The following is a 22,161-nucleotide window of genomic DNA, read 5'->3' on the forward strand; positions in this document are numbered from 1 at the left end:
TGCTAGAAAAGGCTGTACAATTGAGAAAGTTGAAGAGATAGATGGTGGTGAGACTGCTGCACCAACTGCAGGGACTGTTGGGCCTAGTCCAATTGTGCTACACAAGGCCCAATCATCAGCTCAGGCCAAGGTGGGTCTGAAGCCCAAGGTGGTGACAGAAGCCCAAACTGATATGTTGGAGGATGATTCTATGTCTGCAGAGAGGTCAAATTTTTCAGGTGATGATGAATCTGAGGATGATCACTACTAGCCAGAGAATGATGATGCCACTGATGAGGGAGACAGTGATGAACAGTGGAGTGAAAACAGCTCTGGAGATAGTGCAATAGAGGTAGCTTTTGATGACAACGATGACGATTGAAATGGTGATGGGGGTTTGTATGATGTTGATATCACAACTATGAAAGATTCCCAAACGATAAAACAGAGTGTTCCAGCTGAGAGAGTACAAGGAGAATTTAGTGCCAGTGTTAACAAGGGAAAGGAGCAAGTGGTGGCTGCTGGACTAAGGGAAGAAGATGATAGGTATGAGAGTGAGGAGTTATGGGATGTCCCTGTAAGTGACGACGAAGGGGATCCCTTGTTGAGGAAGTACCCATTGCACAAGAGTTTGAAGAATATGAATGAGTATAAATGGGAGGTTATGACAATGTATGTAGATAGGAATGCTTTTATGGAATGTTTAACTAGCTATGCTGTGCACAGTGGTAGAGGTTTTCAAAGTGTGATAGCCATAGGTGCAAAGCTGTTTGTCAAGAAGGTTGCAAGTGGTTTGCATACTGCCATAAGATGAAAAGAGAAGATACATGGTAATTGACCAGCTGTTATAAAAAACACACATGCAGTAAGGCAACCAAGATTGGTATCATGAGTTCTCAGTGGCTAAGTAAGGCTTTTATAAAGAATATTTGTGAGAACCCTAAAATCAAGTTGAGAACCTTGATAAGGAAGGCTCATAGCAAGTGGAATGTTGACCTCACAAAGACCAAAGCTGCTAGAGTGAAGCAGCAAGCGTTGGATGAGATTAATGGTACTTGTGGAGAGCAATATATGAGGATACATACTATGCTGCCGAGTTACTGAGGTCGAATCCGGGTACCACTGTTCGGATACAAGTGCAGAGACCTCTTGAGTTTCAACTAGAGATACCAATCCCTAGTAAGGACATGAGACCACGATTTGAGAGGATCTATATCTGCTTGGATGCTTGTAAATGGAGTTTCATGGTGTGCAGACCCATGATCGGCCTTGATGGATGCTTCATCAAGACTCCATATGGTGATCAACTTCTAATAGCCATTGGATGGGACCCCACCGATCAAATTTTGCCAATTGCCTATGTTGTTGTTGAAGCAGAGGCAAAAGACTCATGGACGTGATTTTTGTTGAATCTGTATGATGATTTGGGTGCTGACAAGATCAGATGGTGTACATTCATGAGCGACCAACAAAAGGTAACCCTCAACTTAACCAGTTTTCACCTAAAATTGTGTAATTGATTCTGTGTTTAACTCATGTTGTGTTGTTATTGACTTGTGTTGTTTTAAATTCTGTTTCTATAGGATTGATACCTACCTTTGATGAGTTGCTGCTTGACATAGATCACAGGTTTTGTGTCAGGCAATTATATAGCAACTTCAGAAAAAGGTTCCCAGGTGTTCAGCTAAAAATGATGATGTGAAAGGCTGCAAAGGCAACATATGTCTAGGAGTGGGAGAGAAGGATGAAGGAGATTCAGCTGGCTGATCAAGGAGCTTATAATCATCTCATGGAGATCCCTGCTAAGTATTGGAGCAAGTCCAGATTTAATTATTTTTCTAGAGTTGATACACTTGTAAACAACATGTGTGAGTGTTTTAACTCTATTATTGTAGAGGCTAGAGAGAAACCCATAGTGTCTATGTTAGAAGATATTAGGGTTTATCTAATGAATAGGTGGGCTGACAACAGACAAAGTATAATTACATATGTTGGAGAAATTTTGCCAAAAATAAACAAGAAAATTGAAAGATAGTTTGATAAGGGTGGAGAGTGGTTGGCCATCTATGCGGATAGGGACAAATATGAGGTGTCCAGCAGCCAGGGTAATAGAGACAAATTTGTTGTGGATTTAAACTTACATGAGTGCTCCTGTAGAAAGTTTCAACTAATAGGTTACCCTTGTGAGCATGCCATAAGTTGCATTAGAAAAATGTGTTTAGATGTTAAGAACTATGTGAACAAGTGCTATAAGAAAGAGACATACATGGACTGCTATCAACATGTAATCTACCCTGTGAATGGACCAAATCTATGGGGCTGGACTCAGAATGATGATGTGCTACCACCAGTTTTTAGGAAACCAATAGGGCGCCCAAAATTAAGCAAGAATAAGGATGGTGATGAGTCACGCAACAATGGACCACTGTCTAAATTATCCAGGGCTGGACAACAACAAAAATGCTCCTACTATTTTGCACTTGGTCACAACAAAAGAACCTGCCCTAGAAAATGTAAGGTGGAAGCCTCGGCAAAACAGGTAAACGTGGGCTGATATCAATTTAGAGTACCCTTGTATGACTTGTTTATTACTAATTTGTTGATCCCAATCTGTTGATGTCACTATTTGTTGTTACTGGTTGTAGCAGAACGCTGCTCCACAGACCAAGAAGAGTGCTGGCACAACTAGGACTCCAAACCCAGCAAGAATGCAGCGAAGACAACAACAAAAGCAGCAACAAAACTTCAAGCAAGAGGAAGAGCATTACAAGTTGTAGGGACCCAACAGTCACAAACCTCCTCCAAGAGAGCTAAACGCAGCAGCAGCGCCAGTCAACCCCAGCCATCCACAACAACAGTTACTAGTCCATCAAGAAGGACATTGAAGTACATGGCCAAAACACCACCTATGGCCTGGAAAGCATTGGGATGAATTTATAGTAGATTTTAATGTTTACTTTATGTTTTGTAGTGAAAGTGGCAACGACCAAGGGCTGATGTCCCTGTAATACTTTAGACAGTCTACTTTAAGACTTCTAGTTTCATGTTGATATCTTTTGTATTGTTAACTTTTGATGGTTATCTCTAAGACTTGTTTGGATATTGTAATGGTTAAGAGAAGTTACTTTAAGACTTCTCCCTGCCCAATGGTTAAAATGAATTTTCAGAAGTATAGTTATATGGATTGGCAACTTGAGCCTTCTGTTTATTGGTTGATCAAACTGATTTAAACTATTATAATGCCCAATAATGTATGTCAAAATACAGGAATACATAGTTTTCCATTTCACTTAATAATTGATAATGTTTAAAGCATATACCTTTTACACATAACTGTGCCAATTTGTTATTTCCTAAGACATTGCTGTTAGGACTCTAACTGTATGTCAATTTTTCATTCCACTGAACATTTGACATTCCTATCAAACTAGGGACAACAACAGCAAAAGAAATCAAGATAATTGTTAACCCCTAAACCTCAATTAAATTGAGTATATAGCAGCAGTCCAACCGTTATCCATCCAAGAATTCCAACAGCAAGTGCCAATGCAAATTTTCTTTCAGCTTTCTGTAGGTTTTCTTTTAAGACACTTGCTTTCTTCTTCAGTCTCTGAATTTGTGGGTCTTGCCCTTCAGCATCTGCCCAAGCAAAATAATCACATTCTTCTCCGATCTGTTCTAAAAAAAACCAAAAAAAGGACACCAAACAATTCAAACCCTCCACACACTGGCACCCAACGCTATTTCGAAACAAGAGATTGCAAAGAGGAAACTCACCTGATAGTTGATGCATCCCCAGAATCTTCTTCCTAGGTTCTCTGCTATAGATGATGTCCGCAACACTGGTCTCTCCCCACAGAAGCACGTCCTCCTTCTTCCACGAGTCTTGCTCCTGCTACGCGAACTTTGGGAAGACGATTGAGGAGCCATTCTCAAAAGACGACGAACAATAATTTTGGGGGATTAGAGTTCACTTATTGGACCCAATTTTGCTTTTCTTTCTTTTTTCTTGCTTCCAACGGTTAACTAGAGCCACTGCCCCTCTCATTTGCCACGGCGGACACAACGTTAACTATTACACTCCCACTTAACGGTAGGACTTGATTAATGCAAATCAAAACTATTTTGAACGTAAATAAGACACTTTAAACGTTGGGGACTAAAATAGAATTCACCCCAAACATAGAGGACTAATTTAATACTTTATCCTAATAAATTTCATAGCAGATTTTTAAGTACAAAATCAAGTAATTTTTAAAAAAATAACTTAAGCAACTTTTTTCGTTTAAATTTTTTTTTTTTTTTCAAGATTAGAAGTGAGACTCAAACCACATTCCTCTATGTGAAGATGGGATGATTATACCATTTGAGCTTTTAAATATCAATTACCGTTATATTCTATATTTCCCTCATACGTTCACGTAAATTTCAATTAGTTATAAAATAACAAATATTATAATAATAATAATTAAACTCAATTTATACCAAATTGAAGTTAATTATTGTACACAAAAAGATAGAACATAATTACTATTATCTTAATGAAATTAATCAAAAATTAATTAGAATTAAATTCCTAAAAATTCTGATGTTAGTAAATGAATGAATTTAAATAATATTCATGTGACTCTTAATAGAATGTTAGATAGGTACGCGCCTTCTGGGTATGATGGATCAATAGGATGATCACAAGCTGCTCCGGCCTGTCTCAGAACTGTGATTTTTCTCCCAGCCATAGCAGCTGCACCCTGGAGAGAGAGAGAGAGAGATTAATAGAAGCAGATAGCAAGGCCATACCGTTCATGCAGTATTATAAAACTTTTCATATTACCTTGTACTAAGCATTTCAAGATGAATTCATTATCAAAACAAAACATTTTAGCGTTATTGATATTCCTTACTCGTCTAATGACGCGTCCCTAATTCGAATAAGGTCCAAACTACTCTAATTCTGTTAGCTTTCAAAATATATCACAACAGTCAAGGTAATAGTTTCTTGAACAAAAGACAATTAGGTATCTCACTATTGAATCACTTTAGAGGATCCAACTTCGACAAATATATATGACACATAAGTGTCTCGTTTTTTCAATAGTCAAGTACCTATATAAGTATTTAATTTTGGTTAATGACCTATTTATCTCTAAGATAAATGGTCAAAGACCTATTTGTCCTTTATTATACTTAAGCTAAATGACTAACATACTAACCAGTATCGTATAGAAAACCAGCCAATTCCAAAGTATCTTATTATTATATTAATTAATCAATTAAATAATTCTGTTTCTTTTCATTAATGAAACCCTATGATGTTCAGTGAAAAATAAAATATCTTTACTTCAACATAACTTCCACAAACTCCTGACCCGATGGTTGAGAGTGATAGTTAATCAAACATTTCAGAAAATAGGTACAGCAAATATCCCAATAATACCTGAAGAATATGCAGGAATGTTCCACTTTGGGTCATAGCTCCAGAACATGAACAGGTCATCAAAAGACCACCTCGTTTAGTAAGTTGCATCGCAAACGAATTCAATTTTCTGTACATACCAGATGCACCATGCAAGGCCTGCAACATAATTTCAAACTTTCAATTTGAAATTTTGCGGCAAAAATTAAAGTTGACAATGTGCAGACTGTAAAAGGAATATTGGCACCACGAAATTCCCACAGCACTGCTTTCATGATTACATATCAAGGGATTAAGTATCTCGCCAAAAACAAATGACGCATACATAGTAATACAAGGCTAATATCCTTGTAGAGATAGTTGGTTTTAGATAAGAGAGCAGAAAGAGGAGAGAGAAATACCATGTGGTGTTGTACCCTATGGAGGAACACTAACCTCTATTTATAAGAATCCTAAAAACCTTAATCCAACCAAATAATAATCATGAAATAATGGATGGCAAAACTAATCTTATGGGATTGTTCTTTGATATTACTAGACATCATAGAAAAGAATATTATCTTTATCAACCTTAACCTTGGTCTCAAATCAAATTTCAAATAGAGCAACGCACCATATATATGTGCTAGGGACTTCGGTATTATTGGATGCCCAAAAAGTCCCACATCGGTAGTATGAAATGCTTGATACTATATTTAAAGAGAGTGGTTCTTCTCCCCTTAATAGTAGCTTTTAAAATGTAGTTCCCCACTTTTCATTGATACTTAACAATAAGCAAAGGCGTCTCTTCAATTTCCATTGGTTACTGTTTCAAAATCAACCATTCTCAATAATGGGTTGGGAGAATGGACCCATACAAAACTTATAAAATATTTAGCCGAAAGAAAAAATAAAATCTGGATGTACACAGTAGAAAGAAAAGAGAGGATAGGGAAAAGAAATAAAGCCGCCAATCCTTGTCATATTCATTAGAGAAACCTCATTGGAAAGGAGAAATTCTTGGTTGCTCACGGAGCACATCGTGGATATGGTCATAACAAATTTTTATATTAAATGACATTCTTCTGAAAAGAGTGTCTTGTGAAACACGACTTTGAGCAAGTATAGTTAATCCTACTTCTTGAACCCGACTTTATATTAAAATCTAAAACCATGCCCACCCCTAAGTAGTAAGTATCATCTAGTAAAGTACTGTAGAGTGCAGCGGCAGATATGTCACTCTCAAAGAATAATTTTAGTTAGAGGTAGTGGCTGCTCATAATTTGCATACAGTTCAAGAAGTAGGATTAACAAATATCTATGGTTTCATCCACAAGCTAAAATGGCAAACCCTGAAGCAATGTGGTCAGCAACTCACTCCTTGAGTTAACTGAAACCCAAGCGTCATAACTTTGTCTCAAGCCATAATTCATACCTTCTTTGTTGGCGCCAGTTTAGGAGGGTCAATGATGACAATATCCCAGGATGCATCCCTTAACTGAGCATCCTTCATAAATTCAGTTGCATCTTCTCTGAAAAATGATATTCTTCCTGGATCCAAATTGTTTAGCACCACATTTTCTTTAGCTAGATCCAGCGCTGGCAATGATGTGTCAATACCTAACAAAATTACTCCATGATGAGAACGGTTTCTCGATGTATATAAAAAAATTAAATAAATAAATAATGAAAAAAGTATGCAAAGAACCATAGACCCATATTATGAAAGGAGCTACTTAAAACAAAACCTATAGGAAAAACCAAGCGAGTGCTTTTTGTGTAAAAATCTATAAATTAATGGTATTATTTTTTTATTTGAGATAAATAAAAAGTTTATGTTTTCTAATATTACAGTAGTTAAATTGAATCTTAATTGCTATTTTAACCCATTTGAGTTGTCCAGTAAAGTGATGCCAACTTTATCATGGCATGAAGTTTGGGTTGCTAAATGAGAGAGAGAGAGAGAGAGAGAGAGAGAGAGAGAGAGAATCACATCAGAGAACCAAAATATAAATAAAATAAAAAATAGAAAAATCTGAGGCATGAAATTAGGAACTTATATTGTGTAAACAATTGAAAAGGGCTAGGGCTGTTTTTCTTTTATTAAATCCATGGAATTCTCATACGGATTCATGATTGACGAATTGAATTCTAAATGGGCCACCAAATAACACCACCACCAACATAACAAAGTTTGATTCCACTCGTAGAGTCGGCCACATGGATCAAACGGCATTATGGGGCCCTTTCATAGAACATAACTTTGTTTAGCCCATTTATTCTCTTTACACTCTGCCTACACTAAGTCTTTGTTTGACTTGGCCAGTTCCAAGCTCAAATAAAAGCAAAGTTATGTTAGGCCGTCGACAACCAATATAAAAAAGTTTGTTGAATCACCATGACATGAAAAATAGCCACAAAACACAAACTACGAAATCCATCTGCCCAAATTCCAATTCTATGTATCAATTCCATACCTAATTCCATGTACCAAACAACCATTAAGAATTCCTCATGAAAAGCATAGTAGCACAATGTGGAAAGGTAAAGTCAGGCTTTTGAGCCTGAAATTACACTAGGCACAATTTGCAGCTACAAGTCACTTTCTTTAAAACACAATGTGACGGGGCTGCTGTTGAATGATCACTCCTTAGATGTTTGGATTTAGGAAGAGGCAAAGGAAACAAACAAATTCACAAGAAATTAAAGAAAAAAATGAGGTGAAGAAAGGAGAAGGTAAATGGGTATAGCTAAACTAAGAAAAAGGTGAAGAACACAAGTTATTTATATTTATTTATTTTATTTTATTTTAGTTAAGGGCGTTCGAAAACATACCGCATATACCGAAGAAGTACAACCCAACATACCATATATTTGACAAGTAGCATATCTCATGCCCATACCCATACCCATGTCAGAGCATATTATGTTCTATGTAACTATGCTCTAGTCACTATTATGGGTACTATTGACAACTATGTTTAATAAATATTAGGGATATCAAGGGGAACAATACTGAGTCATTTATTCTCAGTCTTAATCTCTAACGACCAGGATAGGATCAGAGTCAGAAATGATAAACATAAACTTAGTCAGGAGTAATGCTGGTAATAGTCGTGGGATCATCACAAACATGAGTCTGCTTCAAATCATTAGTGTGCACATGGCAAGTGCAATCTTTACATGAACCAAACAGTTCAGAACTCTTGAGTACTAGCTATAGCAGTCTAAAATTTCACTTAAACATTTCAGAACTTTAGTTCCAAAATAGGATTATTCACCATTGTGTTAAATCTGATTTGCTAGTGGATATTATTAAGTTGTATGTTTCATTTCTTTCTAAATTTCACGCATGAGTTGGTTGAACAACCTATTTCCTACATCATAATACATAATCATAGACATTAAAAATGAACGAGAATTAGCAAACATATAATGTACCAGTGACATTTATGGCACCTCCACGTACTGCATTTAGAGCAAACCCACCGCTGTAACAACAAAGGTCAAGAACCTTTTGACCATCTGAAATGCTTGATATAAACTGTCGATTCTCACGCTGGTCTGCATAAAATCCTGTCTTCTGGCCTTTCAGTGAAACCGTGTATACAATCCCATTTTCCATAATCTGAAAGATTGGAACAACATTCCACAAAAAATTCATTGATAACTAATGGTTTGCTACATGTTGTAAGTTAACAGAAATTATTTTAGCAAACAGTATTTTATTTTTTGAGATGTTCAAGAAAGTCTAAACATGGTTACACATGATTTATGAAACTCATTTCAAGAGTTTTGATTCAACCAGACACTCAAATTATTTCATCAAGTAAAATATATAATCTTGGACGCAAAAGATTCAATTTTAAAACTATAACTGAATTTAGTAAAGCTCAGTTGTCATTTTAGCTGAACTGAGATACATCAGTTTAGACATCAACTTTGCAAGTACACATCAGCTGCATCAAACCAGAAGACATCAGCTTGTGCAAGTATACAACAGCCAGAGCAAACAACATAAGCTGAAGCTAAACCAGAAGACAGAACAGACAACATCAGCTAAAGCTGAATCAAAGGACATCAGCTTGTCCAGAATACATCAGCTAGTGCAGAAAAGATCAGGTGAACTTGAATCAGTGAACATTAGTCACTGCAGAACACTTCAGTTAGTCCAGAAAGACTAAACTGAATATCTCAGTTTAAAAGTTCATATCTGAGAAAACTTGGTCTTTAATTTTGGGTTGTTTTATGCACTCAGTAAACTGACAATTGTACGCTTAGCTGGAAAAGATTGAGGAAAGAATATCTGAGAGGTGTCAGTCCTAGTGAGATCAATGACAAATGAGGAAGATTGAGGAGGCATGTACCAAAACATCTTGTACGTGGTGAAAGTGTAGTTAAAAATCTCAAGGATTATTGAGTAGTGGATGTAGGCAAGTCTCATCTCTCAACCGAACTATATGAATTCATTGTGTGTTTTCTCTCATCCTTAACTCTCCTTAAGTTCTGTTAGTTAAGCCTGCTCTTTGAAAGGGAAAAGGTGTCCCAGGGAAAGCTGTTCATTGCACGCAACCCAGAAGAGTAGTAGCCCGCAGATTAATCATAAAGCAGTTTTGGTTTCTAAACTTGAGAGGAATACTACTTGTAACAGATGCAAAGCCTTAGAGAGCTTAGTTCAAAGCGGTCAATAGAGAAAGCTAGCGATCTATGAAGCACAGACATGGACACGGGACACGGCGACACACCAATTCTAAAAAATTGTCGGACACAGGGACAAGCATATATAAATAATATATTCATTAATATTAAACCAATAACTATTTTCAAAAACAACCATATGATACGCACTTCTCCCTAAAGTGTATAGGTATTCAAAAGATAAAATCATATACTCTTTATGTCTTAATAGAGTTAGTAAGGCGCCAATGAGTTATAGCTCAAATGGAATAGTCTCCCCATACTCAATTAAGAGGTTGCGGGTTCGAGTCTCCTATCTTTGGTAAAAAAAAAAATAGAGTTAGTAAGGCTCCGTTTGGTTCATGTCTCACAAAGGCTAAGACACAGACACAAAGACATAAATATTGAGATAGGCACACATACATAGACACAGTTAAAAAGTATTGTGTTTGGCAATTATAATGGACAGAGTACACATTATTTTAAAAAGTCTATTTTACCCTTGATATATGAAAAAAATTCAATAACTGCATCTCTATCCCTTCATCTTCTTCCATCAACTTGATTCGTATTTCCAACAAAACTAATTTATAATTCCATTTTCATAATCCAGAGCAAATTCAAATAACAAAACAAAATTTTACATAGATATATATTATTAGGGTTTGTGTCAAGAAGATTAAAGAAAGCAGAGAAAAAAAAAGAAGAGAAATAAAATTATGAATTGCAAAGATGAATGTAAAAATAAAATTATGAATTGTAAAAATGAATGTACTCTACTTCAGTAACTTGTACTCAGCCCATATATATACTCATGATGAAGGTGAATAATAACAAAGATGAAGAAGAGAAAAGACAGCCCTTATTCGTGGAGAAGGAAAGTGCGTGGAGAAGAAAAGAGAAAAATGAGGCAAGGGTAAAATAGTATAAAAATATAATTTCATTCGTGTCTTAAGTAAAAAATTTGTGTCTTGCCTCTTTGAAGAGACACAAATTACATGTATTTTATGGGTATTCATGTGTAACCGTGTCTCTCTCAATTTTGTGTCTTAATAACCAAACAGTGAACATGTATACCCGTGTCTATGTCTATGTCTGTGTCTTGTCTTCAAAAACAAACACTACCCGAAGAGTTTTATACATCACATGTACACAAAAAAAAGTTATCTAAAGTCATACTATTTCTCTATCATATATGATTGATATCTTCATCATTAGAAAAAGTTACTCTTTCCAACTCCGATTCATCAAGAGAAAGGTGGGCAGCATCAAGGATACCATTTTCTTCATCAATTGGTGAAAAATCATCTCCAGAAATATCCCACATCATTGTTTCTCTTTTATTGTATTGTGAAGTTTTTCTTGGAAGAAGACGAAGATTAGTGTGGACAAATACTAAATTTTCTGCACGTTTAGGCTTCAACTTGTTTCTTTTTAGGGAACGGATAAAGGAATAAATGCTCCAATTCCTTTCACAACAAGAAGATGAAGATGGTTGCCCTAGTAGCCTAAGAGCAATTGGTCGAAGAAGTTTTGATTTACCACCATAAATTAGCCACCAAGATTTTGCATCGACTATGCCTCTATCATTCAAGGAGTCATAATCATCAAAGACACCTCTACCATCAGAAAAGCATGCAAATTCAACGTTTACTTTTCTCCTCTCTACTTCATCAGGAAAATACCTCTTCAAGCATTTAACTCTCTCATTAGTGATTTCAATATCTTGATGAGGAGAAACTCGTGTAGGTCTTCTCTCAACCATCAATGACTATAATACCTATATAGTTAGTGGTTAAGAAGAAATTAGTAGCGACAGGAGAGGACATGGGAGCAGCGATGATGACAAGCATCGTGGAAGTGGCGGCAGTGAGGAAGAGATGCTGAGATTGAGAGTGAGTGGGTGTGGGGAGGGACGACGAACACCCATGGAAGCAACGACCGGAGGTGTGGAGATTGACGACGAACACTCGTACAGCGGCGACGACCGAAGGTGGCGGCAGACTGGCAGTGAGGAGAGGGTGAGTGGGTGTGGACAGTGGAGCCAAAGAGGGTATTTGGGGTGGAAGGGGAAAAGTTAGGGTTTTTAGGTTTTACTATCTTATAATTTCACTTTTGGTAAAAATCACTGAAGTTCCATGTCTGGGCCATGTCCCCGTGTCTAGGCCGTGTCCGGGCAATCTTTTTGTTTCTTTGGACAGGACACGTATGGACACGGAAGACACACATGTCGGACAAGTGTCTATGCGCGTCGGTGTCCGAAATGTGTCTGACACGCCGACACGGCAACTCAGCGAAGTGTCTGTACTTCATAGCTAGCGATTAAGTTCAGGAGTAGTTAGATCAACGACAGCTGTCATAACTGACGCTAACAGCCTCCAGTATATAGTTACTCAAATTTCCCTGCCCCCACTATATATATTCTGTAACTACAGTGTAATCACACTCGAGTCTTCAGAGATTCCTGTTAATCAGCAAGCAACAGGAAAGAAAATTTCAAATTCTGAACAGTTACTTACTGGACTCCTGCATACCTTTGTTCTTTCAGGACAGTTAGATGAATGTAATTCCTTTGAATGAGACAAATCAACTCCATCTTCCTTTAAAATATCAACAGATGGCCTCCAATTTACATGATTGATATAGTTGATTTTCCAGATGCACGCCTCTATCTCTGATTTGTATTTCTCAACCCAAGCTGCGGATGATGCGACTACAGCTACATCTCCAAAGACATCAACAATCAAACCTGATAATCTGTAGAGGACAAATACCCAATTAAAATCATGCAAGTGAACCTCTTTTCGTCAATATCATTTGAGCAAGAAAGAGTGATTATGAGTAATAAACGTGCTAAGTATACGAAGCTGTACAATACTAGACATTCTAAAAAGAGAGAGTTGCATTTAGTGTTTAATATGTATCCAATACTAATACATTGATGGCGTTAGTAGTACAATCATTTGAGGTTTGAGCAACAAAAGAGTGGTTATCACTTATCATTAATAAACCTGCTTAATATAAGTTGTATGATACTAGATATTCAGAGAAGAGAGATATGAATTTGGTGTATAACACTATAACATGTCCAATCTAGTACATTGATGGTGTTAGTCATATACTGTGTTAGAAATAAAGAGTATATCTTATGATTTATCTATCATATAGTATCTCTCAAGATGAGCTGAGATATCTACTATTGTTTCATGATTATTTCCTTATTTGTTTAGACTAGGGTTAGTCTATTATTATAAATTGAGGTTAGTTTTTCTCTCTTGTTTCTCACCATGATACATCAGAATATTGTATTCATATACTCAGTTCTTATTTTCTCACCAAACTTCCTCTTCTCTATCTTAAACCCACATTCTCAATGCAATGGATTATGTATCAAGAAAAACCTTAATAATTTTCGAAGATAAAAGCAATATAATACGTTAATATGCAAAAAACATGAACCTTAACACTAAAATGGTGAGCTGGGCATATATATATACACAATTTAAAGGGTTTAAAACAAAGCCGAGTGCTGATGAAACCAAATATACCAAATCATTAGTTGTAAAATATCCAGATACATTAATCATTTAGTGATGCTGGTACATTGAAAAAGCTGAGAAATGGAAAGGCAACAAAGAAAAGCTCAACCCTTGCATCCCTCACCTGTCACCCTCGCTATTTATTAGACGATAAGCATTTGTATGGACTGAAGGAAGACCCAACCTTCTACGCAATTCAACAGCTTCATTAATTCTCTTTTCAAGCAGTTTCTCCATGTTCAATGCACATGATGAGTCACTGTATCATAAAAAATTTTCAAAAAGAGGGAGGAAAAAAAAAAGGACCCGGTCAACAAGGTAACCGGAAACCGAAGAAAATGAACAAAATATACAAACCTAGTAGCTTCAACTTCAAGTTGCATGAGCCGAACACAGAACATCGAAACTGAGTTATACAAGCCCCAACCAATTGGCTTTTCAGTCCCATCAGCTACCAAAACAATGTCTCCAGTCTTAGGTGGTGGCCTCCCAATTATTCTATCAACTGCTCCGCTATACACCATTGGGTTGCCATCCTTAAAGAGTTGTGTTTTTCCCTTCTTTAGCACAACCTTTGCAAAACCTACCAAATCCAAACTGTTCATGAAATAAATTCAGCAAGTTGAACACGACATGACTTTTGACCTCAATCTAGAACTCTGTCATTATCTCATGATCTCGTCCTTGGAGTGAACTGAAGAAGTCATCCGAGTAAGTCTTTCTAGAGTGTTTTTTATTTTATTAATATAGTGAGCAAGAATTGAGTTTAAAACACGAAATTTTGGTTATATTAATATGCAAAGTATCCCTTTTTAAGTTGAAGATGACATACATGTACCCAGTTGTTATTACATGCATCATGGGCTCAGGTCCTACAAAATTGTTGGCATTTTAATCCGGAGTTTTCAGCATCGAACCAGAGTACTAAACTACCATTATTACACAACACTAGTCCCCCCCCCCCCCCCCAACCCAACACAATTTTCAACATTTAGTAACAGAATTCATCAACCAATAGTCCAATACATGCCAATGTTATCACTAAAAGCCAACTTCATGTTAGAATCCAACAAGGCACAAAGTTTTTCCCGTCTTCATCTTCACCAAAGTTACTTCTCGGTAACAAAGTAACTCTCCAACTCAAAAATAAAACCCACTCAATTTTATTTTCAAAAAGTGTAAAGCGGAATGAATAGATATGCAAATGCAAGTTTCCGATAAACGCAAACACAAAGAGGCATCTCATCGAAGGGGCGAATTTCAAGTGAGCGAGCACAACGCAAACCGAAACAAAGGAACCGAACAAACAGGTTGAAATAAGAGAGAGAATTGTTAGCGGTTGAAATAAATGAAGCAGAAGTAACACCTTTTGAATTTGAGTAGGCAATTTCTTGAAGTGTGGTTGGGGTAGCTGGCAAAGAACAAGCTGAGAATGACCTCATCAGAAGCGTAGGCATGTACTTCATTTTTGCCGTCCACTTATCCAAGAGGATGTGCTCAGCCTTCCCATAAACGAAGACGGAGAGAAGCGGGTGGGCTGCGGGGCTTTAAAGGATGCACTTTTAGTTTAGTTGGGGCCATCAAGCAGCAAAAATCCAGATTTTATGCAAAATCAAAATGTAAATTAATTAAAGGCTAATATTTTTTTATGTTGATTAAATATATGTGTAATACATTGTTATTGGAAGATTAGGTGTTTTTTTATATTTTATTTAAATCGGACGGTCTGATTTGTTTGAAGAAAAAAATAAACTACAAATCGGACCGATTTGTTTGAAGAAAAAAATAAACTACAAATCGAAGGGTCCGATCTGTGTTTTTTATTTTTTTATTTTTTAAAATAAAAATCGGACGATCTGATTTCAACATTAAAAATTTTTTTATTTTCAAAATTACAAATCGGACCGTCCGATTTGTGATTGTTTGTTTAAAAAAAATAATACAAACAAATCGGTACCTCTGATTTGTATATCCCATACCAGTATGAAACACACCTCTCCTCATATACCTCTTTCTCACACACATGAAAAATAATAAACCTAAATTAAATACCTAAAACATAAAACTGTAATAATATTTAAATTATAAAATTATTTTATCTAATGTAAATTTTATAAAATTAGTTTATTCATTTAAAATTACAATATTATTTTTAGAATTAAATCAAAATTCTAACTACTATTATTAAGATGGAGTTTAATTAACTAAAAATTCAATCTAAATACGAGCCACATAGGCACATAGTGACAAAGGGGGGTAATGATCTCTTAATTTTAATCTTTTACATGTAAATTATATGTAAATTTCAGTTTAGTTTTTCTTAAAATTTTATTTTAGTCTTATTTTATTATGTAAATATTTTTTGCCCCCTCTAATATTTCATCTAGTTTCGCCGACTAAATATTTTAGTTATCCTATTTTAGATATTCAAATTGAATTCTAAATTAATCTAAAATAAACTTAATTAATAAATTTGATATATAATTTGTATACATAATTTTATAAATTTTATATAATAAATTAATAAAATATTATCTTTAAAAATTTAATTTAATAATATTTATACTAAAATAAATTACTAAAAACAAAAACACATATAATGTAAAAATAATTAAAATATAAAAATATGACATTTCATTTTCAATTTTACTATAAAATATCTATCTATCGCTTTATATATCTACTTCTACTTATCTACTTAATATATTAAAACTAAATTTTTCCTCCAACTAATTAAAATAAGGTGTCAATTTTTCATAAATTTTTTTTCCTCCCAAATGAATTTACTATAATTATATTATAATTAGTATTTAATAAATAATACATGATTATACTAATTTAAAAAATATCTTCATTATAATTATATAAAATCAATATTCAATACATTATTAAACTAATTATCAATTATGAATATTTTTAATTATTCTAATTATATTAATTGATATAGTTTTAATTCTCATTCATGTGCAATAATTTTATTAGTAGATAGTTGATACACACATTAATGGTGACCCATTTAATTTGATAATAGAAAATGTCTAGACGGTACATGCATTATATTTTTAAAAAGTAAAACATTTTTCAAAAAAAATAAGATATCAATAATAAATTGTGATTGATATCAATATCAATAATTAATTCTTATAAATATTTTCGTACTACTAAAGACTACTTATAGTATTTCTTTTGTGGAATATAAAGGCTGTGATTCATAATATTACTGTGAAATTATATTATATAGACACAAAATTAATTAATTAACAAATTTAATTTTAATTGATGTTTTATTTTCTACTCATACTTTTATTCATTGGTTATTGTACTTTTTTATATTTACAGTAAATATTGAATATAAAAAATATAAAATAATATTAATTGTTATTTATTTTATTTATTTAGACTTCAAAGACTCCAAATCAAAATGCTAAACTTCAAATTTAAAGACTCTAAATCAAACCCAATGATTCCAACCTCCAAAGATTTGTTCCAAGAGTTCCAATTTGACAAATTCAACTCGAATTCAATATAAACTCAAGCTAGTTTATACAATTTATTCAAATTAGTACTAGAGCATACTAAATTGGACAAACCACGAGGATTTAGAGTTTTCTTATCTTACCCATTGATAATTAGGACAAAATTCAACAATTATCCAATGTTAGATTGTATTTAAACCACCAAAATTATTAAAATCACTCAAAACTTATACTAAAATGTGAATTCACAAAGGGAAAAAAACTAGGTACAAATTATAAAATTTCTTACCACTTTGTTTAGATCAAATTAAAAAAGACTTCAAGACGAACGTGTGGCGACAAACAACTCGTCAATCAGAGTTCCAACTTGAAAGTTACAAGGATTTGAAGTTGAAAGGAATTGGTGACATAGGGTTACGTTCTTCCCCCAAATCTCACCGTGTCTCTCTCATTCTTTGTGAATGTGGCTGAAACAAAGGTAAGGGTGAGGCTTAAATGGTTTGGACTTAACCCAACATAGATCCGATTCAATCGGTTTGGTCCGTTAACCTAATTATAGACTAAAATCTTTAAAATTAATATTAAAATTCGTATTTTAAATATTTTTATTCTTCTAAAATCTAAATTATAAAATTTAATTTCCTAATTTTTTTGAATAATAATTAATTTATTGACTAATTATTTATTAATTTCACATGGTTTACATTAAGAGTAATTGAATATAAACAATAATATAATTTTTTTAAAGCAAAATTATCATACATATGTTTCCATTGTTTATTGGTATCCACTTTAACTTTTTCTCTTTCTTTCTGATAATATTTTGGAAATATAACAAAACAAAATATATTTAAAACCATTACTCGAAAATGGATTTTATATATATATATATATATATTCATACTTACTTTACTTCCTTCTCTTAATACATATTTGATTCATTACTATAAACCATATCTACTGCATCTAAGAAACCATAACTAAATTCACATACGTTGAATACTTGCATTTGAATCGGTTGTCTCTGTGTGCTTTTTTTTTATTATTATAATGATAATTGATATTGATATCCATCTTAATTACAAGAATAATTTTTAAAAGGACATGTTACTAATGAAGTATTTTTTAAACCAAAAACAAGAAGTGTTATTTATTATTCAACAATGTATTTTAGATTTTTTTTTCTTTTAACAGAGACTTATTAATATTTTTAATTAATTATGTTATTTTAAATTAAAAAAATACAGATTTGATGACGTCAGAAGTCCAAATAAAAATTATTGTACTTGCAAAAATGGAAGAATTGCTCTAGTCAAATGGCAAGTCATTGAAAGAATATTGTGAAATGTTGTATCCTCCAGAAAATTTGGTGTGCAGCTTAGAAGACAGAATTATAATGGAAGAGTTGAACTTTAATGTTAATGCTCTTGCGAGTGAACTAAGTGGGTATTTAGAAAAACTAATTGATGAGCAGAAATTTGCATAAATCAAATAATGGGTATTGTTAGCAATAATATTGGTGAACTTTTCTTCTTATATGGTCAAAGTAGTTGTCAAAAATATTCTTATGGTCAACTATATCATACTCAATTAGGTCTAAAGGAGGTATAGTTTTAAAAGTTGCTTCGAGTGGAATTGCTGTATTTTTGTTGCCTAATGGAAGAACTGCACATTCAAGGTTTAAAATTTCTTTGACCATAAATGAAGATTCTTTGTATAACATTAAACAGGGAAGTCCTCTTGCAAAGTTAATAACTAAGGCCAAATTAATCATATGCGATGAAACTCTAATGATAAGTAAGTATTGTTACGAACCTTTAGACAAATGCCTCAGAGACATCTTGAGATGCTCAGATTCGTATAATGCTCATTTGCCATTTGGAGGTAAAGTTGTTGTCTACGGAGGAGATTTTAGACAAAGTTTACCTATGATTCCAAAGGCTCAAGGCAAGATATAATTCAATCTTCTATTAATTCTTCATATTTGTGGTCAGGGACGGATCCAGGAATCTAAGAGTGGAGGGGCCAAAATTAAAATTTTGTATATTCAAATATAATGCTATAATTTAATAATAGATATAATTATAATTAATTTTTTGATTAAAAATAATAATAAATACTTGTCAAATAAAAGAATTATCTCAGTTTTTTTAATTTTTTTATAATTTTACATCTAATAAAATATAAAATTATATATTTTTAAATATTTTGTTAATTAATTTACTTTATTAAATATTTATGTGACAGTAAGTTATATTTTTATTTTATATCATTAAAAAATATAACATAAAATAATATAAGTTAATTACACTAACAATTTTGTTATGTGAATTTAAAATATATTAAAGTATTTTTATATAATAATAGGGATAAAAATTAATTAAAAAATAATAAAAAAGAAACAACTAAATAAAATTAGAAAAAAATAATATTATCATAAATAATATTAAAGTATTTTTTATATGATTATAAATGTTAAAATTAATCTAAAAAAAATATAAAAAAAACTCTAAATTAAATAAAAAATACAAATAATATAAATATATATAGAGAAATTTAAACCTTAATACATAAAGAATAGTAATTCTTTTTACTATCACTACACTATTAAATTTTACTCTATACAATACATTTATTATAATAGTATATGAACTTTTAAAATTTGTTGGGAGGGCGGGGGGACAAGGCCACTACTTGCCTCCCCTGAATCCGTCCCTGTTTGTGGTATAACTGTAAGGTTCTAAAACTTACAAAAAATATGAGATTGTCACTAGGTGAAAACAACATACAAGAACTTAGGAATTTTGTAAAATGGCTACTCAAATTTGGTGATACAACAGATGGTAAATCGATCGTTCATATACCATCTGCCATTTTGGTTAAGAACTCTGAGATAGTTTTGGATGACCTCATTGATTTTGTGTATCCAGATATGTTATTCAATTTATCAATTGAAAATTATTTTAAGGATAAAGCAATTCTTGCACCAACTTTGGATTGTGTCACTGATGTCAACAATAAGATGAGGGTTACCTGGACAAGAAAGAGTTTGCTTAAATTCTGACTCTGTGTATTGAGGAGGAAAATATGAAATTTGAGTTAGATACTTTCTCACCAGAGATTCTAAATAGAATAAATTGTTCAAGTCTACCACCACACAAGTTGATCGTGAAGGTTGGCGCTCCTATTATGTTGCTACAGAATATAAACCAAACTAATGGTTCGTGCAATGGAACGAGAACGCAAATTAGAAAAATAGAAAACTATGTGATAGAATGCAAGACTTTAACTGATAACAAAGCTGGAAGTATTGTTCTTATCCTAAAACTAAATCTAATTCCAAATAACGAATCATTACCGGTCAAATTTCAAAGAAGACCATTTCTAATTATTATGTTATTTGCAATGATAATAAATAAATCTCAAGGACAAATGCTATCAAAAGTTGGAATATACTTTCTAAAGCCAATTTTCACCCATGGTCAATTGTATGTTGCGTTATCAAGAGTAATGAGTAAAGATGATTTGCGAGTGTTGTTGCAAGATCACAGACACTTGGAAGATGACTGCATGATGAATATGGTATATAGAGAAGTTTTTGAGAGCTTATAATGAAAAGGTAATTTCTAAATCTCTTAATCAACTTTATTAAAATTTATTACTATCAATTAAAAAATTTGATAAATTTTAGGTGCTAATGGGTAATACATTCTTATTCTACATTTATAACTTGAGAATATTAAAATTATCATAAAAATCTGTATTATTTTATTCTTTTGATAAACTATTTTAAAATTATGTTAATCGTATAATTTTGTATACTAACATTGATATAATATTATTTCAGGTATATGTTTTGCAGGCATCAAAGGAGAGTGTTGAGTTATTTTTTAGTAATTTAAATTATTTATTGTTTATTAGAGAACTTTGTGCATTAGAATTGTCTAATAATTTGTTGTTCATTTTGAGCTGATTTTGATATATTCTTACTTCACAATAAAACAACATATAAAAATTTGTTAGTATACTTAACACTAGATTAAGAAAAAATAAACAATGCATAACATGTTACTTTTTTATTAGTCAAATTATTATCATTCAAATTAATTTTAACAAAATAACTTAAATTTATAATTTCAATCTTATCACATGCATGTCACGGGTTATTACACTTGTTAATTATAAAATGTGATCTTGAGTTGAATAAGATTCATCTAGAACATGATTTGAATCCTACTCAAAAGGTATATTAGATAAAAATGACAAATATAAACATAAAAAGAATGTGTTTATATTTAAACGAATTTTGGACTTAATCGAATTTTGAACACCATATATGATATATATTATATCATATATGCTCTGTGGATTTATGGAAATGGATTAAGTGTTGAATGGCTTTGAGATAACCATCTAAAGGCCTATGAGACATGTTCATTTCTTAGGCAAAGGATTCGACGGACCCATAACATTAGGACTATTTAAGGGTCTCAATCATAAAACATATTTATTAAATTTTTTAATAACTGTCAAATAGTCTTTATTTAATTTTAATTATAAATGAATCCTTTATATATTATTTAATTATAAAATCTACCATCTATTTTATAAATTATTATTTTATTATTCTTCTATCATGTTTATTAACAATTAAAAAAATAACAAATAGATATTCTATTAATCGTCATAAATATTTTGACAATCCAAATCAATGAGTTTTTTATCCTGATCCATTGCATCCGTAAACGCTATGGAAAATCGGGTTTCTTGGTAATTCAATCAATTGGACGTACAATACAATCGATTGAATGTTGGATGACAATATGGGTTTTTCCAAAATTTAATCGATTGGAATTGTTACACAATCGATTGAACCATGCTTAAAGTATGAATTTTTTCTTATTTAATCGATTATTCGTGTTACCCAATCGATTGAAATCTTCAAAGCAATATGGGTTTTCACAATTAATCGATTAGTTGTATTACCCACTCGATTGACTTACACCGTAGAATGAGATATCAAAATTCAATCGATTGGTATGATAATACAATCAATTGAAATTTGTACGTGATTAATGGTATTTTTGAATTCAATTAA

The 22,161-nt window shown here is 32.8% G+C and overlaps 2 protein-coding genes and 1 pseudogene across 4 annotated transcripts; 1 reads left to right on the plus strand and 2 right to left on the minus strand.

Annotated features, from left to right (window-relative positions):
• Nucleotides 1-1,669: 1,669 nt before the first annotated feature.
• Nucleotides 1,670-2,756, plus strand: LOC107640929 (uncharacterized; annotated as a pseudogene).
• A 1,029-nt stretch (nt 2,757-3,785) lies between these two features.
• Nucleotides 3,786-15,166, minus strand: LOC107643867 (S-adenosyl-L-methionine-dependent methyltransferases superfamily protein). Of its 3 annotated transcripts, XM_021124293.2 has the most exons (9): nt 14,954-15,145; nt 13,945-14,170; nt 13,712-13,846; nt 12,583-12,805; nt 8,813-8,999; nt 6,807-6,991; nt 5,414-5,551; nt 4,637-4,727; nt 3,786-3,910 (listed from the first exon to the last, which is right to left on the minus strand). In XM_021124293.2, the coding sequence occupies exons 1-9, from the start codon at nt 15,051-15,053 to the stop codon at nt 3,801-3,803; spliced, it is 1,395 nt and encodes a 464-aa protein (XP_020979952.1). In that variant the 5' UTR covers nt 15,054-15,145; the 3' UTR covers nt 3,786-3,800. The 3 variants fall into 3 exon arrangements, with proteins under 3 accessions (XP_020979952.1, XP_016203101.1, XP_088345129.1); XM_016347615.3 differs by lacking the exon at nt 3,786-3,910 and having other exon boundaries at nt 4,482-4,727; nt 14,954-15,166; XM_088489003.1 differs by lacking the exon at nt 3,786-3,910 and having other exon boundaries at nt 4,482-4,727; nt 13,945-14,184; nt 14,954-15,160.
• On the minus strand, nt 11,101-11,966 carry LOC148565685 (uncharacterized). The gene has a single exon (XM_088489004.1). It carries the CDS (start codon nt 11,811-11,813, stop codon nt 11,238-11,240), a length of 576 nt encoding a protein of 191 aa, XP_088345130.1. The 5' UTR covers nt 11,814-11,966; the 3' UTR covers nt 11,101-11,237.
• Nucleotides 15,167-22,161: the final 6,995 nt, after the last annotated feature.

This window comes from Arachis ipaensis, chromosome B5, assembly GCF_059453495.1.
Source record: "Arachis ipaensis isolate K30076 ecotype BB chromosome B5, ASM5945349v1, whole genome shotgun sequence".
NCBI lineage: Eukaryota > Viridiplantae > Streptophyta > Magnoliopsida > Fabales > Fabaceae > Arachis > Arachis ipaensis.

Coding starts and splice junctions, on each gene's coding strand:
- LOC148565685 (XM_088489004.1), bottom strand. CDS start 11,813: ATGGTTGAGAGAAGACCTACACGAGTTTCTCCTCATCAAGATATTGAA.
- LOC107643867 (XM_021124293.2), bottom strand. CDS start 15,053: ATGAAGTACATGCCTACGCTTCTGATGAGGTCATTCTCAGCTTGTTCT. Junction 12,806..13,711: donor ATAAATAGCGAGGGTGACAG/GTGAGGGATGCA, acceptor TGTCCTCTACAG/ATTATCAGGTTTGATTGTTG. Junction 6,992..8,812: donor AGGTGCCATAAATGTCACTG/GTACATTATATG, acceptor TAATTTTGTTAG/GTATTGACACATCATTGCCA.